Raw genomic sequence first — 22,229 nt, forward strand, 5'->3', positions numbered from 1 at the left:
CGGATGGTGCGGGCCAGAAGAGCAAAGAGGAATGCGTCTGACACCCTGGCATACGTCAACTGCTCCGGAGGTGCTCTATCACCACAGAACCGTCCTTTCACTCTCATATCCGATCGGTCGCTCTTCGGCCTCAATTCCGCACACTTCCTTTCATACTGTCCATTCCAAGGAACGGGATACGATTTCCTGAACTCGGGAAAGAATATCTTTTCCGTGGTGTCCTCCGCCGGCAAACAACTCAGCCAGAAACATGGCTAGTCGTGATACCCACAGTAGTAGGGAGTACTCGCGTGGCGGAATTGGCTCCGAGAAACCAGGAAGGCCACGATTATCGATCCCAAGCATACCCCGCCGGCTTCCAAACACGAAGAAAAGACTTGCCTCCTTTTTTTAAGTTGATAATTTGTCCGCTGCGGAGCAAGCAGCTCTGATTCAGAGGGGCAAACTACATGCATATTTCTTAGCCAGTTGATGGGGCAAGCGGGCAGAGATATTGTTGTAATTAGCCCTGCCAGAGCTACTCCGTACATTGCAGCTGATAACAACTTGGCTGGCCCCTAGAGACGCGAACAAGTCAAATCGCTGGTGTTTGTTGAAAGTTCATTTAAGGTTCAGATCGGCAACCAGCCAAGCTGCTATAAGTTAACGAAGTGAATGCTCATGGAGAACCAAAATAACATGCAAAGTGACGGTAAAACCCAACTCGCAAACACCTTTGTTAGCCAAAGCTTAAGGTGATTACTCGAGGCTCGTGTACCAGGGCCTATAGGTACGAGGCAATTTTCTCTGGAGCGTATCTGCCGAATAACGAGCGGGGTATTTTTGATCATCGCTCACCCAAGATGTTACTCATCTATCTTGGAGAACCCCAACGTTGACGCCTCCAGAGTGCGGAGTAGGCGGGTTTTCTTTGTAGATCCGGGGAGGGGGGTAACTCGGTGGATACCTAGCCACGAGTAACAGTATGTAGCTCATGGTAATCACACTTGGGTGTATGAATGTAGAGTAGCAGAACACAAGGTAGGCTTGCAGATAATATTTTTCGCTCCCCTTGCCCATCGTCCGATGGATGTTGCAGTTCTATATGTAGTGTTGGTTATCCCATACATCTGGAGCAGCAGAATAGCCCGGTTATTGGCATCCAGCACACCGAAATCACCCTTCCAACTACTCGGTTAGTTAAATAGAAGTATGCCATTACATGTTAAACTTCAGGTTAGAATTAAGGCCATTGATACTCTGTAGAAATGACTAATATTGAACAGCACAAATGAAGTATAAGGAACACCATATTCTGCTTGAAGCATGAGATATAACTAGTAGCAACTCAGGAAAGCATACCTGCTTGCTTGATTCAAAAAGTCGAAGGGCAATTCGTCCTATTCCAGCGGAGGCTTATCTTGCGGATTTAGGTAGGAGTTATTCACCAGATCCTGATCACAAACGATATCTGAAGTTCCTATTCTCTTTATCCGTCATATCTTCAAATCCTTCCAGAGCTTCCTCCGCCTCATCCGTACATTGTCCTAAGCGATCTCGGCTCTTGTTGTCAAAATAGCATAATGTCGTGTAGAAAACTTGCAGGACTATCCCGGCCCCGTAAGTAGCCAATAACCCCTTGATTGCAGACATGTATCGCGGCGCCTCATGAGCAATAAACAGGTGAGGCCCTGCTATATTTCCCGCGCAATAACAAGCGAAATATAGCCCCATTACGGTAGAGCGCTTGGTATGGCCTGACACATTTAAAGATGGCAGCGTCCAAGTTAGAACGATGGGGGACCCGACGACAGTCTGTAGCGATGCACACGCCACGAGCGAGTAACGGTTTTCGAGTGGGATGGTTAAAATACCGATCAGCCCTGCTACTCCAGGAAGACACGAAAGCAAGACCGTTACACCGACCATATTTCGGATGGTAGAAATGTAGCCAAACACGATACCCAGAATCATCTGAGTACCGCCGGAAGGGGTCTGGAGTAAACTGGCTTGCAGGCCAGAGAACCCAAACCCTTTGATTAACGCGCTCAGAAAGTTGCTTACTCCGCCATTCAGAATCCCGTAGCATACTCCCATGAGCAAAACTAGATAGGATTTCGGGTCGAGTAAAGCTTCTTTGAGTTGATATGGGAGGAACTTTGCATTCTGAATTCCAGTTTTATTGCGCCGGATACGCCACACTGCGACGACCCGTTCATACTCAGTGAGCATTTTTGCGTTATGGGGCCCATCTGGCATAAAAAGTACTAGCACGATTCCCCAAGCGACTGTCATTGCGCCAACGACCTAAAACTTCGGTTAGGTACTCTCTAATTTAAAAAGGTCGTTCCAAAAAACATACAAGATAGATAAGCTTCCAGTTGGGAACAGAGAGATTATCAACATGTCCTAGGCCATAGCTGAGGAGGGCACCGATGATAGATGCCATGCCGTTGGTAGAAAGCCAGAATGATGTTCTTAGAGGTTGCTCCTCACGAGTCCATAGGGTAGCAGAGAGCAAAAGCCAAGCCGGAGACACACAAGCCTCCACGGCGCCGAGGAAGAATCGCACAGCGAAAAAACCTGCGAAGTTGAAAACTGCAGCTTGAAGCATGCAAATTCCTCCCCAGACGAAGAGCATGTAGCCCACGAACTTCCCAACTGGCACTCGTTGAAGAATGAGGTTAGACGGGTATGAGCCCACAAACCAGCCAAAATACAGGGCTGAAGCAACCCAAGAGTACTCATCCCCGCTCATATGAGTATCCTCTTGGAGGCCATAAGCATTGGAGTAGTTAAGGCTCGAGGATGGTTAGATGCTGGACTTTCATTTTGAGGAGATAGCTTACGTCATTTTATCCAAAAAGCTCAACATATAGGTGGTCATCATCATTGGAAGCACGAGCAAATCCAATTTCCATCGGACTCTCCCAACATCTCTTGCGAGTTGCTCCTGGTCGTATTGTAGAGACTGCTGGAAGAGACCCAACCCAATATCTTTGTGAACCGTAGAGTCCCCTTTTCCGTAGTCAATGGCGGCGCTGAACACCTTGCTAAGGCCGCCACTCTTTTCTGTCTCTGTGGCTACATTATTGCTCTCGAATACCGTTTCGTGCCCCTGTATACGAGGATTCTCCTCCGTGAATTTCTCCTCATCTACCATGTTGAAGTGAGATATATGAAAGGAGAGCTGTTGCCAATTCAATCAAGTATATGGGTATAAGATGGGTTTTCCGATGACGGCCTTCCATGAAGAAGTGCCAACCCAGAATATGGCGATAGGAGGATATAAATCATCAGGAGAATTAAACATTGTCCAGTGCAGGACTGACGATCTTTGCTGGTGTCGCCATAGTTGGCCAAAGCTGCATGGGCTGAAGATAGAACATGATCAGAGTGGCCTTCGGCCGATAAGGAGAAAAGGGAAAGTTGCTGCGGAAACTTTCCGCAGGAGGTACGGTGAGGATTTTATTCATTTTTGTGAAAGTCATAAAGTCGATTGTATCAAGTCCTCTTAGAGTATTATGCTTGATCTTGCTCGTTAGGGCAAAGAGTGTGAGGCATAGGTCGAGAACTCTTGGGTTAAACTGTTAGCTACCCCAGGCCAAGCAGACGGGATAAGCACTGGGGAACGTGCTCTCCACATGGGGCAAATCCCTAGCTTGTTGGTTAACTATGTAGCTAAGTTAACTAGTAACCTTGACCAGAAAACGGGCTAGACCCAATCGACGTGTTTGTCATGCCGCTTTGAGACCTAGCTCATGTAATCAGATAGTAATGTGGATCCGAGACTTACCAGGCTTGAGACAAGATGTCGCTCTCGGCTCTAACGGAGAAGCGGATGCAATTCATTGGGAGATAAAGCCGACAAAGGCCTTTCGACATCCGTCGAGCGATTGTCAACCTGGCAAAAACGTGGCGATATCTGGCATTATCATCAAAACTTTGCATTGCCGACAAAATACCAGTCATGGCGTCGGCTCGGCATCAATTCCGTCAGCTTCTGTGGACGTCGAGAATTACCAATTCCGTGCATTTTCGCCGCATGGCAGGACAGGTCCCTTGAATTTGTGGTTATGGAACAGGATGACTGAGACACGCCGAAGAAAATGTGACGAGCGTGACCCGAGTATCGAGCATAAAGGAAAGCACCGTCAACTCATAACCAGAACTCATTCTGATGCGAATATATTTCCTAACGAATTCCAACGACACATTTCGCAGCCTGGTGGTTTTGGCCACTAAATAATAGCAGAATCAGCAGTTTAACGCTCTCCCAATTTGCAAACACAGAAAGCAATCCAACAATATCTGATCCTTCGCGTGACAGAGAAAACATGCAACATGAACGACAGCAAACACAAGACGTTCCTCGTGCCAGGCATGAAGCGTTGTCATCCGCACTAGCCGGAGGCGATGAGGAGAACCAGTTAGAGAACCAGCTAACCCAGACAATATCTGGCACGTTATCATTTCCTGAAGGAGGTCCGGCCGCCTGGCTTGTTGTCTTTTCGTCCTTTTGCTTGATCGCCGCGAGTTTTGGAATGGCTAATTCCATGGGGATTTTTCAATCGTACTGGCAACTGAATCAACTCTCTGCCTACAGCTCGCAGGCAATTGGATGGATATCCTCAACCCAAGTATTCTTAACCCTCTTCCTCGGCGTGCAGGTCGGGCCGCTTTTCGATCGATATGGGCCTAGGATATTAACACTCGTGGGTTCAGTGGGATGTGTCGGGTATGTGCTATTATTGGGGGAATGCACAAAGTATTGGCACTTCATGCTTTGCTTTGGAGTGTTGGCCGGAATTAGCTGGGCGATCCTCACTACCGTTGCGCTTTCAGTGATCTCCCACTGGTTTGAAGCGAGAAGAGGGTTAGCAACTGGGGTTGCGTTCATGGGCACAAGCTTAGCGGGGATATCGTTTCCTTTAGCGCTGAATCCCATATTAAATCGTTTTTCGTGGGCTTGGTCAATGCGGTTGTTGGCGCTTGTTATATTTGTCCTTGTGTTCATAGGCAATCTGTTCATTCGAGGCCGGCTCCCAACTGGGAAGCAAAAAGGAGTCGTCAGTTTGAAATGCTTTCAGGATCCAAAATTCACCTGGGCCACTGTTGGAATCTCGTGTATGTTGAAAACGCTTTTCTTATGTATCCCGCACCAAGAAGAATACTCACAAAGTAAATTAGGTTTCGAGTTTGTGCTCTACTCCACGTTTGGACTGCTCCCTACTTACGCCCTTGAACAAGGGTTTGGGCAGCGGACGAGTTTTAACTCGATTGCGATACTAAATGCGTTAGTATATTCATTCCTGATGTTCGACGAACAGCTACTAACTCGGTCAAAACAGCGGCTCGGCAATTGGACGATTCACAGCAGGGTTCATTGCAGACAGCTATGGTCGGTACAATAGCATGTTACTCTCCATTTTGATCTCTGTATTTGCTACGTTAGCGCTCTGGTTGCCTGTGGGCCATAATGTTGCTTTATTTTATGTCATGGTGCCTGTGTTTGGTTTCGGCTCTGGGAGTGTCGTCAGCCTCGCTCCAGTGTGCATAGGACAGCTCTGCAAAGCAAGTGAGTACGGTCAATGGTTTGGCACAAGTTATAGCATGGTGGCCCTCGCGTAAGCCGTCCAGTGTGACCCGAATGCTTGAAATCATGCTGACAACAGGATTAGTACTCTAATCTCTATTCCAATCACAGCCGAACTCCAATCAAGAGCGGGAACAACGGCTTTTGTTGCTTTCTCCGGAGGGGTGTTGGTTCTCGCGCTGGTTTCGTTTTTAATGGCGAGATGGGCCTGCCTTGATTACAGGTGGAAAGGGAGAGTGAAAATATGAAAGTGTCAAAGAATGAAACGCAAGACAATGCAGTACCGTGTGAAATCGATACCGCGACTAAGGATTTGACCATAATTGGGATTCCATCCGCAGCTCCTCGTACGCGGTGTGGATCGCAGTTAAGTTTTCCCGACATCACGCCGCACAAGTTGGTTTATAGCATTGTTGCCATAAAAGTCGGCGAAAAGTGAATAATAGCGATTCTATCAGGGAGGTGAAGTGTTTCGCAAATGTTTGGCGATCGGTGAGGTCGAGATGGCCTCTGAGAGAGTAGTCGGACCACAGTCCTTCTGATTCCCAGTCGTTGTGCCCGGGGACCGCCGGATTGATTTCGATTGCCCGATGGACGCAACGGCGAACCTAGCACTAGATGACGGACCGAGATTCGAGTATGCTACATTTTTTGCATCCGGATGCCACCCGGCAGCTGAAATTGGACACATCCTTCATGCCAGATCATTGAGAACTTCACTTGCCTGGACCGAAGTTCACCTGGTACAGCCATTTTGTCTCAAACGAGCCCCTTGAAGCCAGCCCAACGATGTCAATGTGTCACGTCGGCGGAAACAATATCCTCGGCTGAGCAACCAATGACCCGAGTTGTGATTACGTGCTTGACTAGATATTTGGCCTGTATGTAGTTAACGGTGTCAGAAGATTCACGCTTGTTCAATATACAGTGGAAGCTGACGGCAATGCTGAGCACATTTCATTTCTATGAAAATTGAAAATCAACAATCCTATTATCATTTCTTGTTAGCCCATAGGTCTTATACTGTTGAAGATTCTGTTAAATTGAATGAGGAGGGTACGCACAGTCCGTGGTCAATTTTCGGCGACGGGCAACAGAAATAGGAATTAATATGTAGATGCTGATAGCATTGAATAGTCATGATCTGTAGCTTTCAGTAAAATATCACTATCAAAAGGTAGGGTCCATAGAAGCGCCTTATATCACTCCATGGTTGGCAAATTCCATTTCAAATCTTTAGATGTTTTAGAGCAACTCAAAGCGTCCAGTGGGCTTGGTTCGAATACCAATAACGCCAAAACAGAATAGGTTAAGTTACCACATTGGAACTGTAAAGATAACTTGGCAGTTTAATATGGGCCTCCCAGGGCTCCGTGCTATTCTCTAAACGCGCATAGCTGAGTAATGATACCTGCTGCCAGGCTTTTTTTTAATATCTTTGGTACCTAAAATGCCTCTTCTCGTGTAAAGTGAATTATTCTGATCTCAATTCTCTCGATTAACAGGCTCAGGACTTATTCGAGTCTTGTAGAGCAGCATGTCATGAGAGCCTGCAATGCTTGCAACTCAACTATCACCTGAATCATTGTTGTTTTGCGGGGCCATCAGCCTCAGAAGTCTTCTTCGACAGACACTAGAACTTGCAGAAAAGGCGCCAGCCAGCATGGTGGGATGCTGAAAAAAGTGAAAAACAATAACAAACAATTTACCAATCTCTCACTTGTTTCCAACAATGATCTGATGGGAACATTAGGCATCGAAGTTGCGCACCTCCGTGGGTGGAGGTCGCGGGTTCTCCTCCACGTGACCCAAACTATATTTCAGCCTTATCACCGTCCGCTGCAACCCCGACTGTCATCATAATCACCCCAACCTTGAAGACCACGCAGGATGGGTTCTGTTGTTCTTCCACACTTGCCTACAGCTTGGCATGTCGACCAAGCTATTCTTTCTGAAGAGGATAGGCTGGTTGTCATTCGTTTTGGACGCGACTGGGACAAAGACTGTAGGCAGATCGATAACAAATGCATTTGTTTTCTAACCTACCCACCCTAACTAACTCTCTCATAGGCATGGCCCAGGATGAAGTTCTTTACAAAGTTGCAGACCGTGTGAAAAACTTTGCTGTCATTTATCTTTGCGATATTGACCAGGTTCCGGATTTCAAGCAGATGTACGAACTTTACGACCCGATGACAATCATGTTCTTTTTTCGCAACAAGCATATGATGTGCGACTTTGGCACGGGAAACAATAATAAATTGAACTGGGTGCTTGAGGACAAGCAGGAGTTGATTGATATTATAGAGGCAATTTACAGAGGCGCTAAGAAGGGGAGGGGCTTGGTTGTTAGTCCAAAGGGTGAGTGTGATTTTGTCTGTCATCACCCTTGTCGCATTTATCCCTAAGCTAATAGCGGGAATTTTTCATAGACTATTCCACGAGATATCGTTATTAATGCGTGGCAATTGTGGCGTTGCTCTCAACAACTAAAGTCATTACTCAAGATAGAATTTCCACAAAACTATGAATTTGGGTTGGTTCATTACTGGATCTGATTCAGGGGGCTATCTTCAGGGTTTCCGTGCCGGGATATGATAAACAATGGTATGTTTAAATGACCTAGCGTCTGTCGATATCTCCATTTCAATGCCAAAGCTTAAATTTCATGTGTCATCGAGATTTCCTTTGGTAGATATGTGGGGTTGCTTTCTAGTTAATCGGAAAGCCCCAGGGCTGTACAAACTCGACCTCTGATATTCACAAAAGATATATTTGTAACCGGAACGGTGGCAACTGGACTCCATGGCACCTGTCGTGGATTGGAAGCCTCAACATTCCGTACTATGCAAAATTTTTGGCGTCACATATCTGACAAGCATACCGTGTTCAGACATCCCGAATGGAGGGGGTTCTAGGGAGACATTGATATTTCAACTAGCTCCCGAGAATGGATCTCTCCAACTGAGGAGAAGGGACTCAAGGCCTACCGTTGTATACACCTTCTACACTCAGAAGCCGACTTGCTTGGCTCGGTCTACTTTTCGCAAATATGCTCGCAACCGTTAACTATGTGAAATTCCAGCAAGAACCGGTTGTCCTATCGACCAGAGAGTCCCTGGATTCAGGCAACCTTTGAAGCATAGGTTTCCAAGTGGCTTTAGAATCGGAGGGTACGGCCGCCACGTCACCTGAATGTGGTGGCCGAATGGCCTCTGCACCACCGAGAATTATGTACTCCGTAGACTTTAAGTCTTCGATGTCTCCTGGGACCAAGCGATTTGGCTTGGCCATCCGAAAAATTAATTTGCGCGGAAAAGTGGGTCGGCTCGATGACTCAGCATAGATCGGCGCAATCCGATCGGTACAAACTTTAATTGGACATCAAATTCTGACTTTTCGATTTTTTTCTGATATTCAGTTTGGAGAACTCCGTAGCTCGGAGCGATTAGATTGGAAGGCATGTTATGTTCACGTGTTTCTTATTGGAAGAGCTGATTTATTCCTATGCGGTGAGAACCCTCCTGGCTTTAATGTATATGATTATACATACAGACCCTGGCGCGATCAATGCAGCGAGAAATGATTGCTGTAAGTCACTGCTAGATCCATACTCAAGTATTTGGCTCTTGATCGCCTTTTCATTCCTTCTTCTGCGCTGAGACACCTGTAACCAGCCTTGAGGAAGTGAACCGGGAGAGTGAAGAGTATCCAACGGGGTATGCGAGCACCCTGTTGAATTATCAGTAATTACTAAACTATTGTGTAGCGCTACAGCCGATCACCTCTGCAGAGAGGACAGCTATCGGCGTCGAGGATGCTCTGCCGAAGACCCTTGCAGGTATCATGGCGCTGTCCTATCAGTACAATAACGGGACCACGAAGGAACCGGCCGGTAGCGCACCATCACTACTTTTACCGACTCAATTTACATGTAAGATATGTATCTCCTTTCCATAGCTACTGGGTAAATCGTGATTGACAACCGTCAGGTCCAACGCCAACATATTTCCTCAAAAGCCGAAGGCTGTAAAAGCGACAACAGTGATGAGGCTTCTGAACTTCCAGACGAACAACAGATCTTCGTCACATACAAACCTCTTCTTGAGAAGAAAAGTAAGGGAAAACTTATAAAGGGTGTTTCCCTTAGAAATATTGTCATCAGTCACAAACGGGCTGCAGAGTCCCTGGTTGAAAGACTCGGAATTGATACGATTGTTAAGACCCTAAAATCTCTTGTGCAGAAGGGCGTGTTTCATTCCGAGTCAAAAGCCAAAGAACAATTCCCAACTTTGTTTGAGACTTCATCCACGCAAGCTGCAGAGCATCCTCAATCGGAGGAAAACGCGCTCGAGCCGGGGAGTGAAATCCTTGAGCAAGTGAGCCTTTTAGATCAAGAAACCCCGCAAAAGGACGAGGTTCAACCTGCCGGTGAAGTGGATATTGCCGAAGAGACAAAAACCCGAAATTCTACTCCGCGTAAGCCGTTAGCGACGACTAATTACGGTGCCTTGGATGCGCAGTGCTCTGGAACCAATATTCCGGGGACGAAAGTTCGCTCGTTGTTCCCGCCATATATCCCGTACAAGGTCCAGCACGCCATTCTTTCGAAAATTCAAACTTTACTGGAAAAGAGTTGCTATGAATTCACTTCAAAGTGGGCACCTGCACTGGCGTCCGAGAGAGGATGGGATTGTCCTGAGGCTATCGAATTGAATAGGTGGACGGGAAACATGTATTATCGACTCAAAAATCTGCCGGACGGTGCTCTGGACAATAGATATAACTCGGACATATCCTCTGTGTTCGCCTCCTTATGTGGACTTCGACATGCCGCCGTGCACCGGCTGCATGTTAGTGTCAGGGGATTAGATGACATGATCCACAATGCTATAATTTTCACCGGCATGATTCGGGACACTACCAGGGAGTGTCAGTTGAACGAGCTGCATCTCGAACTTAAGAGGATCACGCGATCGCAAGAGTTACACTTGCATTTCCTCGAAAACCGATTAAAGGATGAATTCACCAAGATACGAGAATTAAGAGAGGAACTGAATAGGAGGGAGCAAAGAGCTTTAGACGCCATGCTAAGAGAAAATAACGAGAATCGATTTCTAGTTGGAGAGTTGTTAGAAGAATCCTTTGGCAAAGTTTTCAACAGTGGCCTCGAAGATGAGAAGCTGGAATTCGACGCGAGCAGTAAGAAACAGAGACTGCCAGAATTGGGAAACAATGATGAAAATGAGGTCATTATGTCGCAAGCGAAAAAAGATGACGGGGTCCTGACTATGAAGGATGCATCCCCTAATTTACCTAGAACTCAAATGAAGCTAAAATCCCCACTACCCGAAGGCGAAACCGCAACATTAGAGGCAGAACTCCCGGATGAACTGTCAAGAGTTGATGGATCGACACCGGACGACCGCTCAGTAAAGCCCGCTGAGATGTTGCCAGCATTGGAAGATTCGGCTAAAAGTTCTCCAGGCAAGAATGCAGAACTTGAGGACGCAGTGACTGACAGTCATGCGTCAAATCCGGCTCCAGAATTTGGTGGTTCAGAACGACAGGTTGATGAGGACGAAAAGGAGTCCAAGGATGCTCAATCATTATTTCAGAGAGGGGAGCAACGTGATGGGCAGGAACTTGCATTAGACAATACCCGGCCTGGAGAACTGGAAGCTGAAAGGTCAGTGGTGCAAGACCAAGAACCCAATCCCCTTAAACCTTTGGATTCACAACCACGTCTATTAGCGCCGACGTCAAATCCAACCAAGCTTGCATGGCCAGCATCCCCAGTTTCGGAGGTAGTGGGGATCCCATCAGCAACAGAAACCAGAACGGTTGCCTCACCGCCTGAAAAGCCAACTGATGAAATGGCGACTGGATCGTCAACTCAGCCCTTGACAGCCAAGGGAAGTGCACAGCAACTGATCTCCGGTCCTAAATCCACGTCCCAGATGAAACAATGTTATATTTTATGAAAGTTAGCCTTTGAGCGCAATACTTAGTATTAGGACATACCCCTATCGAGGTAGTCTTTGGGCATTATTCCCCCAGGAGTTTGGGTACGTACAAGATCAGCACCGAACTGAGCCGGGCTAGGTTCAAGGAATCTGTATAATATGGGAGGCGAATAAAGTATGGGATCTCTCATGTTACTTTACTGCTTTACACCTTTTTCCCCTACATCATATCCTGTAACATACTAGATTGGGATAATCCCTTGGGCGTTATTATATTTTATATTTATATTTTTCTTTTCTCGCTTGTTTGTTGAGAGCTGGCTAGTGCAGCAGGCTCTCAACGGCTTGATAGATGTTGTGTTTGCCATAAATAGGTAAGATACATGATGTGTGTTGAATTTTATGAACCGTCGAATAAATCGTTAAACTAACCAACCAGCAGTCAGTCAGTTAATATAGCTGGGACGAACCCTTGATATGTAGCATTTAGTTAACAAACTAACTACGGCAAAAGGAATCCAAGTTGGGATAACAACACGCAAACTTCGTAAAGCCGAGACTGGCTATGTATCTTTCATGGCGTCGGCTATGTCGGCCAAAATCCCATCCAAGGGGTGTTTTTTGACTTTCCGAGTCTCCTTGACCGGAGCGTGTTCCCCATCATTGGACGACCAAAAGATGAGGTGAGGATAGCTTTCCCCGCTTGAGTGGAATAAACTACTGGGCTAAACTATTTATAAGCAAAGGGACATCTCACCAATTCCAGCACCCTGCTTTCTCCAGGGGAGTTGGGATATCAACCGCAAAGATTCCGCCGAACCCATGTCCACCATGTCGGCCCGCGACAATGAAAAAGGCTCGGCGCGGTCTCAGCCGAGTCACGCAGCGGCGTCCGAAATCGAAAATGTGCCGAGACCTTCCCGGCAACAGTCTTGGACGGGTACTATGATAAAGGTTTTTATAATTTGCGCGTGCGCTGGAATAGTATCTAAATACATAATCCCTCTGGACTCTATCTTTAAGTCTGTTCACATAGACCCTCACGACTATGCTACGAGAGCGAATCGAATACTGTCGACCACGCCACTAATTGACGGACATAATGATCTTCCATATCTTATTCGACTAGAGACAAAGAACAAGATCTACGATCATGAAAAATTGCCGTTTCGAACCGGTTTGCTAAGTCATACGGACCAGATAAAGATCCAGGAGGGGAAGCTTGGAGGTCAGTTTTGGAGTGTCTTTGTCGAGTGCGCGACAGACCCAAATGCGGAGATTGATGATCCCACGGTATGAAGTGTCAATTTGAATTAGAAGTCCAATTGCTGTTACTTTGCATTATCCGATATTGTAGAGGTGCTAAGGTATCCATTCCATGTTTAGTGGGCGGTCAGAGATACGCTTGAGCAGATTGATGTCACGAAACGACTCGTGCAAGAGTACCCTGACCTTCTCGAGTACTGCGAATCGGCATCTTGCGCCAAAGCTGCGTTTAAAAGAGGAAAGGTTGGCAGTTTCCTGGGAATCGAGGTACGAATTTCAATTCTATTCTCCATCCTTAGGATCCGGTAAACGGCTAAAGAAATGATGATTAGGGAGGTCATCAAATCGGAAATTCGCTTGCTTCACTAAGACAAGTGTATGATCTTGGTGTACGCTACATCACCGTAACACATAATTGTGACAATGCGTTTGCCACTGCAGCCTCAACCGTCGCTGTTGGGAAACCAGATCTTGGTCTGACGGATTTCGGTCGCGAATTCGTCAAAGAGATGAACCGCCTTGGCATGCTGGTTGACCTATCCCACGTGTCCCATCAGACCATGCGAGATATCCTATCTGTGACAAAGGCTCCTGTTATGTTCTCGCATTCCTCTTCGTACGCGCTCTCTAAGCACCTCAGGAACGTACCTGATGATGTGCTGAATGGTGTTACCAAAAATGGCGGTGTTGTAATGGTTACATTCGTACCCTCATTCCTAAAAGTGGATGATCCTGCTTCTGCAACTATTCACGATGCAGTTGACCATATCCTCCATGTAGCAAAGGTGGCGGGGTGGGATCATGTTGGCATTGGCTCTGACTTTGATGGTACTGCGGATGTTCCCGAAGGTCTTGAGGTTAGTGTCCCTTCCTAAGTTCTCATAAGGAACCATCTCCCTGGCTAAACCTTTGATTAGAATGTCTCAAAGTACCCGCGGCTTATTGAGCTTTTACTTGAGCGTGGAGTAACGGATGAGCAAGCTCGAAAGTTGATCGGAGAGAATATCCTCCGTGTCTGGTCAAATGTTGAAGAAATAGCCGAGAATATCAGAGCACTGGGGGAGAAGCCCAATGAGGAGACTTGGTCTGGTAGGAAATGGACAGCGGCAATCGATATTCCGATGCCGTTTATGTTTAAAGATAGCGCAGATAAACGAAAAGAATTGTAATGAGGCTGCTGTCGATTAGTGATTAATCCTGCAAACATAGTTGATGAACATGTATTCATAGGGGTTATTTCGAAGTCGCTCAACTTTACTGTTTTCCCGGCAGGAGTGGACTGTGCCATCTTCGCACTCATTGAATCAAAGGCTCGCGAACCTAGGCATATGTGTAGGGTTAGGGAAATAAAAGCCACCAGACCAGCCATTGGGATAATGCAAGCATGTGCTGTTATACACACAATAGTTAACGTGCTTTACCCTCGGGTTAGCAGTAGGTGCAAACCTCTAAACTATAACATATGTCGGAATAAAATTGGTCATGAGTCTGCCTGTTTGCCGTTGTCCAGTCTGTTGCTACCAGCAGGAAGGTTAATGGAAGTTCTGGAACCCAGCCTTTATAAATGCCCCGAACATTAGTTCGGGGATAAGCTACTACGAAGTATATCTTTTGATGTCGCACTTGATAACATGATGCTTGTTGGCGCTCATTCTCGCGGGTTTGGATAGCTATTCCGGAGCCAGTACGGAGTACTCCGTATGGAGTACCGACTTGTTGAAAGATGTGCTCAGTGGGCCATAACGCGAATCTTCCTTTCACATGGTTGGTACGAAATACAGAGTACTCCGTAGGATAGCCGAATATATCGGAGACACCGTCACGTCTAAGGGGACCTCATAACACTACGGAGTACTCCGTACTGGATACTCTATACAGGAGTCCAAGGCGCCCGAATAAGTACCACTCATGAGTCAGGGGCAGAGAGATGTGAAGCAGGTGAGCCTCGGCTCAACTTTAAAAATAACTCTAACTTCCAGCTGAACTTTATTCTGACGGAGCTCTCGGATCGCTGTTGGAATGAAAAGAGAAGAATCACGACCAAAAAAAAAAAAAAAAAAATACTTCCTCGAGTTGAGACTCCCTCATTCCTGTTCTCTCTTGTGTTAGCTTCCCCTTTGCAATCTTCACTCCTTCAGGTTGCCGCTTTTTTGTTTTTCTTCAAATCACGATAAACGTATGAAATAGAGCTACACGGTTCAATTCTCCCTTCGTTCACTTCTTGGATTCTCAGCTGCTTCTTCTAGCCTTTGCGGCACTCGGCCATCATCTGTGCCGCATCGCAATTTGTGCACAGTGCCTCCGATTTATTGCATTTAGTGGAGTACAGATTATAAGCACTTGTTTCCTACTCTGAGCTCGATATACCAGTTGGTACAGCAATGGCTGTCCTGTCCCTTCCTGGTTTCACTACCTTAAAGACCATCATAGAATGGTGCGTATCGCAATGCACATGGAGAAACGCCGTTTTCATATACGTCTTGTTCAATCTCAAGTCTGCACCGTTTTCATGGCATGTATGGTTCCCTCTTTTTAGTTCTACATCCTCTACGGAGTACAACGTTCCAATTCACTCGGGGTCGAGAAACTTAGCTAATTCCAGATCTATTGTAAACAAAAATAGGTCCGCCTCTTCTTCCATCTCTTCCGCCGTATTCGCTGGCAACCGCATGTCTACCCCGACCCCAAACTCCGATCCGATTCCAAGACATGCCTGGAGCCGCATCTCCACCCCATATTCATGCCAGCCGGTTTAACTAGCCGCGCTCCACTTTGGGAGACAGACTATAACTGCCACAAATCGAACAGCACCTACTTTTCTGACCTTGACATCGCCCGTACTGTTCTAGTAACGAATCTCTACACACCCGGTTTTGGGATCCTCCGAAAGGAGATGGATACGGAGGTTGACGAGGACGGGAAACCGAAGTACCCCCGTGGTAGACTGGCAGTGATGCTGGGTAGCGTGCACTGCACCTTTAAAAAGGAAATCAAGCCTTATGAACGCTATGAGATGCAGAGCAAAGTTGCCGGATGGGACGAGAAGTGGATGTACGTTTTGACATTCTTCCTTCGACCGGAGAAACGTAAGGGTGAGGGAAAGACGCTTCTTGCCGTGGGAGTGAGTAAATACGTGACGAAAAAAGGTCGCTTGACTATTCGCCCTGAGAAGGTCCTGAGAGCAAGTGGATTGCTACCTCCACGCCCCGATGGGGAAGTTTCAGCAACGGTGTCGTTGGAAACACCGGCTAGTGGAGAAGCAGTTAATGTAGAAGATGGGTTGGAGGAGTCTGCTCTCCGGGAGGTGTTGACACTCGGTGAAAGCACTAATTTGGATCTGGCGGTGTTGGAGAATGATAAGAAGGCCCGCTCCTCGTGGGACGGTTCGATGTGGACCTGGGAGAAAATCGAGCAGGAGAGGCTGCGGGGGCTGGAGATCGTGCAGGGCTTTATCAATATGGACGCGAAGTTGTATGAAGAGGCAGCGTCGGTTTTATAACTTCCTATTTGGGGAGAAGTTTATGACCTTGAATCTCCAGTAATCGGCGCCGGACCTTTTCTGTCCTGGCTATTACGTTTGGGAGGCTTTATTGATGCAGTTCAGGTTTATTGGCAACGAGTGCATAAACTCCGAATAGAACATTTTAATTATATACGAAGTAACTCTTAGATATTCTAGATATGCAATTGGATTAATATTATTACAGCACTATAATTTCATAATTGTGTGTAATTGTCAGACGGCATTCAAACGAGCTCCATCTCAAAAGGAATTGCCTTTTTTTGATCTTGACTAAGAAAAGGACCTAAGCCCTTCTGATTTGAGTTTTGAATTCAAGCTCTTCCTTTTTTTTGATCTGTAATGAACGTTAGCTGCCGATGTCGGCAATGTACTATATAAAAGGAAAAAACAGAAGGGAAAGCCTGTACGGAGTATTCATTTATCGAATACACACCAAGCTTTGTGTATATGGAGACCACCTAAGTCCAATAAAGGCCACCTAAAAAATGTGAGACTATGCAATGCAGAAAAGACACCAAGCCTTTATGGGAAAAAAAAAAAAAAAGAAAAAAAAGGGGGGGAAGGGAAGGAAAAAGAAGAAAGAAGGGACCTTCTTGTTTAAAGAAACAGAACAAACCCGCCATATATCCTTTCTAAAAACTAAACTCGAAAACGCCGTTATGAAGTGTCGGAAGGAGAGATTCATCAGGTAACGATTTGAGACGTTTCCGTAGAAAGAGAGCAAGGTTGAGAGGAGAGTAGTCGAGTATGAAACCGGACCAAACCGGTGGCGCTCGCAAGCGTCGTGAATTCGTATACTGTACAAATTAAGAGAAATTTTTGTCGGCAACCAGGTTTCTGTCTCCATCGCCGGCGCGGAGAATCAAAGCAAGCTGTCGAGATAGGTGCAATCTTTGTATTGAAGTGATGACGGCGGGCAGAGAAAACCAGTTAGCTGGAGGCGGTTTCTCAAGAGATTCATGATTTAGGTGGCCTAGACCAACGTTGTAACATTGCCAAAGGAGAACGCATGGGACCGTCTTCGTAATTTTGCTCAGTGGCCGGGATCGGCCTTCTCCTTCTTGCGATTCATCCGCTCTTCTTCAGCGTCAACCATGTCCTTCCATAAATCCTCACTGCCCTGCGCTACTTGGCTTGCCTCTTTGCCCTTTTTGGCCTTCAAAGCGTCCAAGACGCCTTTGCCCTGTCTCTGGTCATGAATCTCGAAAGCCGCGGAGGCACACAGCACCGCCAGTGTCAGACCCTGCGCATAGACACGAGCCTGCACGATCTTCTGCTGTCCACTCAAGTACGGATTTCTCCCCACCAAAACAAACGAGCCAATCATGCTAGCAACCCAAGTGGCACCGATAATCTTATACTTCTCCCTGCGAGCGAAATCCATGACTCGCTCCATCGTCGTCATCCTCGCCCATTGCTCGTTCCGCAGGCGCTCCTGTCGCTCGGTGACAAGGCGCTTTTCCTGATGCACGCTGTAGTCAAAATCTCGCGAGCTGATATCGGCAGCGATGACGGCAGCAAAACTGCCGGCAGAGGTGACGAGGAAGGCTTTCATGGGTAGTGTGAGAGTTCGGATGGTTGTCCAGCGTCGAGAAGCAAGTGCTACACCGGCGTATCCCCCGATCAGGCCGAGGACACCACCGATCGAGCCACCCTTGACGACAGCACTGTTTCATGCTGGGTTAGTCTTTTGATGCAAAATTTCGACAAAACCGGGATACCTGGGTACGTACTCGTAGTGCGCGTCTTCCTGTTCCTTGGTGAGAAGCTTCATTGCGGTGAGGGATTCGACTGGATTAATCGAAAAGAGATCGAAATGTGTTGATGTCCAAAGCGTGGGACTTTGGGGGGATGTAGCCGTGGTAATCGGAAGAAGGGAGAAAAACCAGCAGCTGGGTCACGAATACGATGACGTCGAATTTTTCCCTTTTTTTCTTTATCTGGAGAAAACCGGAGAACTCTAGTGAAGAATGCGGAGGATAAAATGAATACCCAAGGAAAATACAATTAAATAATGACAATTGAGCTATCGCAGAGGCAAATTATATGCTTTGATGTTCTTGCGGATTCTCCTCCATCATATTAATATACTTCACAGCTCGGGATTTGCAAGTTTGTTGGCGATGGATGACTCTCTGGCGGTTTTGCCCGATCCAGCGAACAGTCGGCGTTTGCTCGGGAGCCGCCGCCCTCCAATGACGCCACCCTTGAATGTCAGGAAAAGTTGTCGCTCTGGTGCTCGAGTCGCCTCAGCGGGCAAGTCAGCTGGTTCATAGATCCACTGTAAAAAGCTCCTCCGCGGATTTATCGATAAAAGATGTCGTCCAGGCCGAAAAAGCAAATGTGCCCCCCCAAACGAAGAACTATCAGACACGAGACAGCCTCTCGTGGTCCAGTAAGAGGATCGGAAATGATGAGGGTGTGCTGATGATTCCAAACCCACCAATTTATCATCAGAGAATATTAATCTCATATTTTCTTCGCTCCATACAGAGTAGACCCCCAATAAGTAGTGACAGCTACACAGGAATGAACCCCTTGATCTGCATTCATTGCGATGGGGAGAATGAACATAGAAGAGCCGATATGTCAAAAACTTCTCTGTGAAAATACACATGCCATTGCAAATTCGATATAGGGTTGTTAGGGAACGCAGAGAAGCAACATGCGAGTGCTTCAAGATCAATATGTCTTTTCTCAAAGAAATTAACCGCCGTTGCTACCTGAGAGGAGATCTAAATGGCGGTCGCAACAGGGCCATCAAGAGGGCCCGTAAGTCATCGTGGTTAGACCTAGTTAAGTGTCCAGACCGACTCTAGCCAGAGGGCACTGTGAACTGCACCCTCTACTTATGTATAGAAGTATTTCGGTCCCTGAACATTGATGAACACTGCTATGTATACACTGATAACCGGAGTGCAGTATGTATTCCAACAAAAGACAAGGAATATGAAAAAAAATCTTGGTATTACCATGTTTCTTCACCTTCACCTTCATCGTCATCGTCTCTTTCATTGATCTTTGTAGCATTCCGGCCACGCCGGACATGCGACATCTCATACTCCTCCGTACCGTTCTTATATTTCATACCGTGGTGTCCGATGTCTGACGGCTCAAGGAGGTCCCGAAGTCTCTTCTTGCCTTCTTCCACGGCTTGATGCGAAGCCGCCTCGGCCATTTTCACCATAGGACCCCAAAGATTGAGCTGGTAGATGATATAGGCTGCGACAGAGCAAAGGAAGAGCATAAAAAAATATACAGGGTTTCGAAGGACTGTGTGGGGTAGATTGTCAGCATAAACAATAAACGAGGGAATCCATCAACAAAACTCACCAGCAATAATCTCATTCCAACCAAGTGCCAGCAATAAAATGTAAAAGTACACTGGAATCTGAGTCATTCCGCCAATCGCACTTCTCTTCGCTTCAACATAAACACCGTCGGCTGCCTTCTTAAATCGAACTGTCAAGTCCTGCCTCTTGGTCTCGCTGAGCATAGTCATTTCTTCCTCCAAACTTTTTCCGTCATCGTCAACTCCGCCAATTGGGACCAAGTCCTCCTCGTCGGCTGGGGTTGCGGCACTAGGGGTGTATCCAACCCATCTATCAAGTTGCGGAGTCGCATTTGTCTCCTGGAGGCGAAATCTGGATAAAAGGGGAATAAGGGTGAGGGTGGACTCCCGGGCCTTGGTATACAGCCCCTCAATATCATCTGTAGGCCGCCATATTCTCGGAACACCCGCCGAATCATATCGGAACTTGTCTTCAAAATTCTCTCGCAGTTTTAAAAGTAGGTTACCTTCCATCATCTCTTCGTCAATCTTGGATCGCAGCACCCCCCAAGCCTTTCTGCGCAACCTCCATAACCCAACATCGACCTCTTCTAAGCTAGCATCAAAGCTACTGGCACGTTCAGTGAATCTCTGCTCAGCCTCGAGAACAGTGGCAACAAATATGGACCATATTCTATCCCAAATGGTGTCTTCCGATGGTTTATCGCCTGTTTCGGGGGCGCCAGAACCGCCTCTACCCGAGCCAAGAGCATTGAATTCGAGCCCCACGGACTCGCCCAGTCGAGACCGCACCCATCGTTCAACCCTCGTCGCAAGGCGCCTCATTTCGTCCTTTCTAAGTTGCGCACTGATCTTCTCGAGATCCTTCTGATAAAGGGCGAGTTCTTGCGTGTAATTGCTCCAACAAGCACCCTCAATGACAGTGGCTTTTGCATCGTCTTCGAATCTCTCTAGCGCGATTTTCTTCTCCTTGTTTACAATGTCAGCAAAATCATAGCTTGCACCTTTCTTTTGTCCAGCTTTAACAGCGGCGGAGACAGCATCGCTAAATTGAGCGATACCAGATTTGTGGGCAGCGGTAAGCTGACCAGAGAACAGAACTTTGAGACGAGTGTCCATTTTGTCTTCCAGCTCTGCCCTTTTCATTTGAAAGACGCGCTTGTGATAGCGGCTAGCTTCCGTCTCAAAAGCACCTAGAGTCTTCACCCTTGCATTTTTCATTGCTGGACCAAGGCCAGCGAAGACTTCGGGATTTCCGGATTGAGCCGCTTCCGCCTGTTTTGTTTCAAAAGGAACAACGGCCTCGTCAAAAGCGACAAGGACTTCGCGGGAGATCTCATCGCAACGAAACTGAGCCAGTAGTTCTTGTTGAGTTGGCAGATCCAGGTCCTTATTGTTCACAATCTGATCCCATATACCCTCAGCATACACAGCAAAGCCATCGGCAGGAATACGTCTATGGTACTCGGATAAAAATATCCCGCCCTCCGTCTTATTACCTTTGGAAGGATCTCGGTGTCCTTCACGGAAACGCATGCTAAGCTTCTTGACCTCTGCGACGAACTTGTCCGTTTGGAAATTTTTGTGTGGAAGGGCTGCGAATTCGAAATCGAAATAGTCCTCGATTGTGGAGTTTTCCAGGCCTGGAGGCTTTGAAAGCGACGTCCAAATGCGCTGGAGGTCCTGCATCAGGGTGTTCTGCAAATTTTGGAGGGGCGTGGTTCCTAAGAAATCACGAATCACGAAGAAAAGCAATGACCGTGGGGTAGATCTTCATCCGAGCCATCAGCGAATATGTTTCCCATAAACGTAAACCGTAGTGAGGGGCGCCATACTTTTTGTCTTTCAGGAACAGTTGCATATTGACCTCAAATACGGTTTTCAAAAGTCCCATATTTGCCCCCTGATACAGCCCAACTTGATGTTCCCAAATATTAACAATCAGCACTTCGCTGGTCGCAAGCGCAAAGAGCGCACTTTTCCGCTCGAAATCCTGGTCTTCGCCGCGCTCTCGTCCATCGGTACCTTCAACATCCATGACAAGTATGTTATCGGCCATCCTGTTATTCTGCAGATGAGGCAAGCTGTTCTCCCGCTCAGAATCCTGGCGCTTATTCTTGGACATCCATATTCCCTTCGTAGTCTGTCGTCTCTCGGTTTCGGACATGACACTGAAGTGTGTGCCAAAGAGGTAGTTAAGTAAAGTAGATTTTCCGGTAGACTGGGACCCAAAGACAGAGATAAGATGGTAATTAAACCCGGCGGGTGTGACGCCTTCGTAAGCGAGGTACTTGGAGAGGTTGGGACTGAGATAGTCAACGAATAGGTTAGATTCCTGCATGCGCACAGCTTCAGGGAAGTCCTGTCAACAGATTGGTAGATAGTCGAAGAGCGTACTTGAACTCCTTGTCCTCATCCACCACTTGCACCCCATGCTCATAGCTTGCCACAGGATCATCCTCTGCGGATGCGAAATGGCCGTTGGACACCATGGCTACTACTTCCTGTTGGGCAGTACTCCGCTAGAGAGAAGAAGGCAATATATCACCTAATCAAGGGAAACCGGGGTAGTACGAAGCAAAATTGCAGTGTAAATGCGCAAGGTCG

At 47.0% G+C, this 22,229-nt stretch overlaps 10 protein-coding genes across 11 annotated transcripts; 4 read left to right on the forward strand and 6 right to left on the reverse strand.

Annotated features, from left to right (window-relative positions):
* Positions 1-1,399: 1,399 nt before the first annotated feature.
* On the reverse strand, positions 1,400-2,737 carry D8B26_007402 (uncharacterized protein; the record flags this gene model as incomplete). The annotated part of the gene is made up of 2 exons (XM_003066942.2): positions 1,400-2,286; positions 2,342-2,737. The coding sequence occupies 2 exons, from the start codon at positions 2,735-2,737 to the stop codon at positions 1,438-1,440; spliced, it is 1,245 nt and encodes a 414-aa protein (XP_003066988.2). The 3' UTR covers positions 1,400-1,437.
* Positions 2,738-2,824: 87 nt separating this feature from the next.
* D8B26_007403 (uncharacterized protein) lies at positions 2,825-3,142 on the reverse strand (the record flags this gene model as incomplete). Its single annotated transcript, XM_066125525.1, has 1 exon — positions 2,825-3,142. One exon carries the CDS (start codon positions 3,140-3,142, stop codon positions 2,825-2,827), a length of 318 nt encoding a protein of 105 aa, XP_065981608.1.
* Positions 3,143-4,174: 1,032 nt separating this feature from the next.
* Positions 4,175-4,537, reverse strand: D8B26_007404 (uncharacterized protein; the record flags this gene model as incomplete). The annotated part of the gene is made up of 1 exon (XM_066125526.1): positions 4,175-4,537. The coding sequence occupies one exon, from the start codon at positions 4,535-4,537 to the stop codon at positions 4,175-4,177; it is 363 nt and encodes a 120-aa protein (XP_065981609.1).
* Positions 4,538-7,430: 2,893 nt separating this feature from the next.
* On the forward strand, positions 7,431-8,331 carry DIB1_1 (U4/U6-U5 snRNP complex subunit dib1). Its single transcript, XM_003066944.2, has 3 exons — positions 7,431-7,580; positions 7,646-7,936; positions 8,008-8,331. Exons 1-3 carry the CDS (start codon positions 7,466-7,468, stop codon positions 8,031-8,033), a joined length of 432 nt encoding a protein of 143 aa, XP_003066990.1. The 5' UTR covers positions 7,431-7,465; the 3' UTR covers positions 8,034-8,331.
* Positions 8,332-9,013: 682 nt separating this feature from the next.
* DIB1_2 (U4/U6-U5 snRNP complex subunit dib1) lies at positions 9,014-11,812 on the forward strand (the record flags this gene model as incomplete). 2 transcript variants are annotated; one of them, XM_066125527.1, is made up of 4 exons in its annotated part: positions 9,014-9,166; positions 9,345-9,509; positions 9,596-11,264; positions 11,330-11,812. In XM_066125527.1, the coding sequence occupies exons 1-4, from the start codon at positions 9,043-9,045 to the stop codon at positions 11,433-11,435; spliced, it is 2,064 nt and encodes a 687-aa protein (XP_065981610.1). In that variant the 5' UTR covers positions 9,014-9,042. The 2 variants fall into 2 exon arrangements, with proteins under 2 accessions (XP_065981610.1, XP_065981611.1); XM_066125528.1 differs by adding an exon at positions 9,253-9,294 and having other exon boundaries at positions 9,596-11,559.
* A 498-nt stretch (positions 11,813-12,310) lies between these two features.
* On the forward strand, positions 12,311-14,041 carry D8B26_007407 (uncharacterized protein). The gene is made up of 4 exons (XM_003066946.2): positions 12,311-12,834; positions 12,928-13,074; positions 13,140-13,664; positions 13,725-14,041. Exons 1-4 carry the CDS (start codon positions 12,364-12,366, stop codon positions 13,974-13,976), a joined length of 1,395 nt encoding a protein of 464 aa, XP_003066992.1. The 5' UTR covers positions 12,311-12,363; the 3' UTR covers positions 13,977-14,041.
* An 808-nt stretch (positions 14,042-14,849) lies between these two features.
* Positions 14,850-16,471, forward strand: D8B26_007408 (uncharacterized protein). The gene is made up of 2 exons (XM_003066947.2): positions 14,850-15,323; positions 15,431-16,471. Exons 1-2 carry the CDS (start codon positions 15,189-15,191, stop codon positions 16,304-16,306), a joined length of 1,011 nt encoding a protein of 336 aa, XP_003066993.1. The 5' UTR covers positions 14,850-15,188; the 3' UTR covers positions 16,307-16,471.
* Positions 16,472-16,511: 40 nt separating this feature from the next.
* Positions 16,512-18,353, reverse strand: D8B26_007409 (uncharacterized protein). Its single transcript, XM_066125529.1, has 4 exons — positions 18,064-18,353; positions 16,920-17,997; positions 16,764-16,808; positions 16,512-16,664 (listed from the first exon to the last, which is right to left on the reverse strand). Exons 1-2 carry the CDS (start codon positions 18,102-18,104, stop codon positions 17,364-17,366), a joined length of 675 nt encoding a protein of 224 aa, XP_065981612.1. The 5' UTR covers positions 18,105-18,353; the 3' UTR covers positions 16,512-16,664; positions 16,764-16,808; positions 16,920-17,363.
* A 945-nt stretch (positions 18,354-19,298) lies between these two features.
* Positions 19,299-21,158, reverse strand: SEY1_1 (Dynamin-like GTPase that mediates homotypic ER fusion; the record flags this gene model as incomplete). The annotated part of the gene is made up of 2 exons (XM_003066949.2): positions 19,299-19,603; positions 19,664-21,158. 2 exons carry the CDS (start codon positions 21,156-21,158, stop codon positions 19,299-19,301), a joined length of 1,800 nt encoding a protein of 599 aa, XP_003066995.2.
* Positions 21,159-21,173: 15 nt separating this feature from the next.
* SEY1_2 (Dynamin-like GTPase that mediates homotypic ER fusion) lies at positions 21,174-22,114 on the reverse strand (the record flags this gene model as incomplete). Its single annotated transcript, XM_066125530.1, has 2 exons — positions 21,174-21,928; positions 22,020-22,114. 2 exons carry the CDS (start codon positions 22,112-22,114, stop codon positions 21,355-21,357), a joined length of 669 nt encoding a protein of 222 aa, XP_065981613.1. The 3' UTR covers positions 21,174-21,354.
* Positions 22,115-22,229: the final 115 nt, after the last annotated feature.

Source organism: Coccidioides posadasii, chromosome 4, assembly GCF_018416015.2.
Source record: "Coccidioides posadasii str. Silveira chromosome 4, complete sequence".
Taxonomy (NCBI): Eukaryota; Fungi; Ascomycota; class Eurotiomycetes; order Onygenales; family Onygenaceae; genus Coccidioides; species Coccidioides posadasii.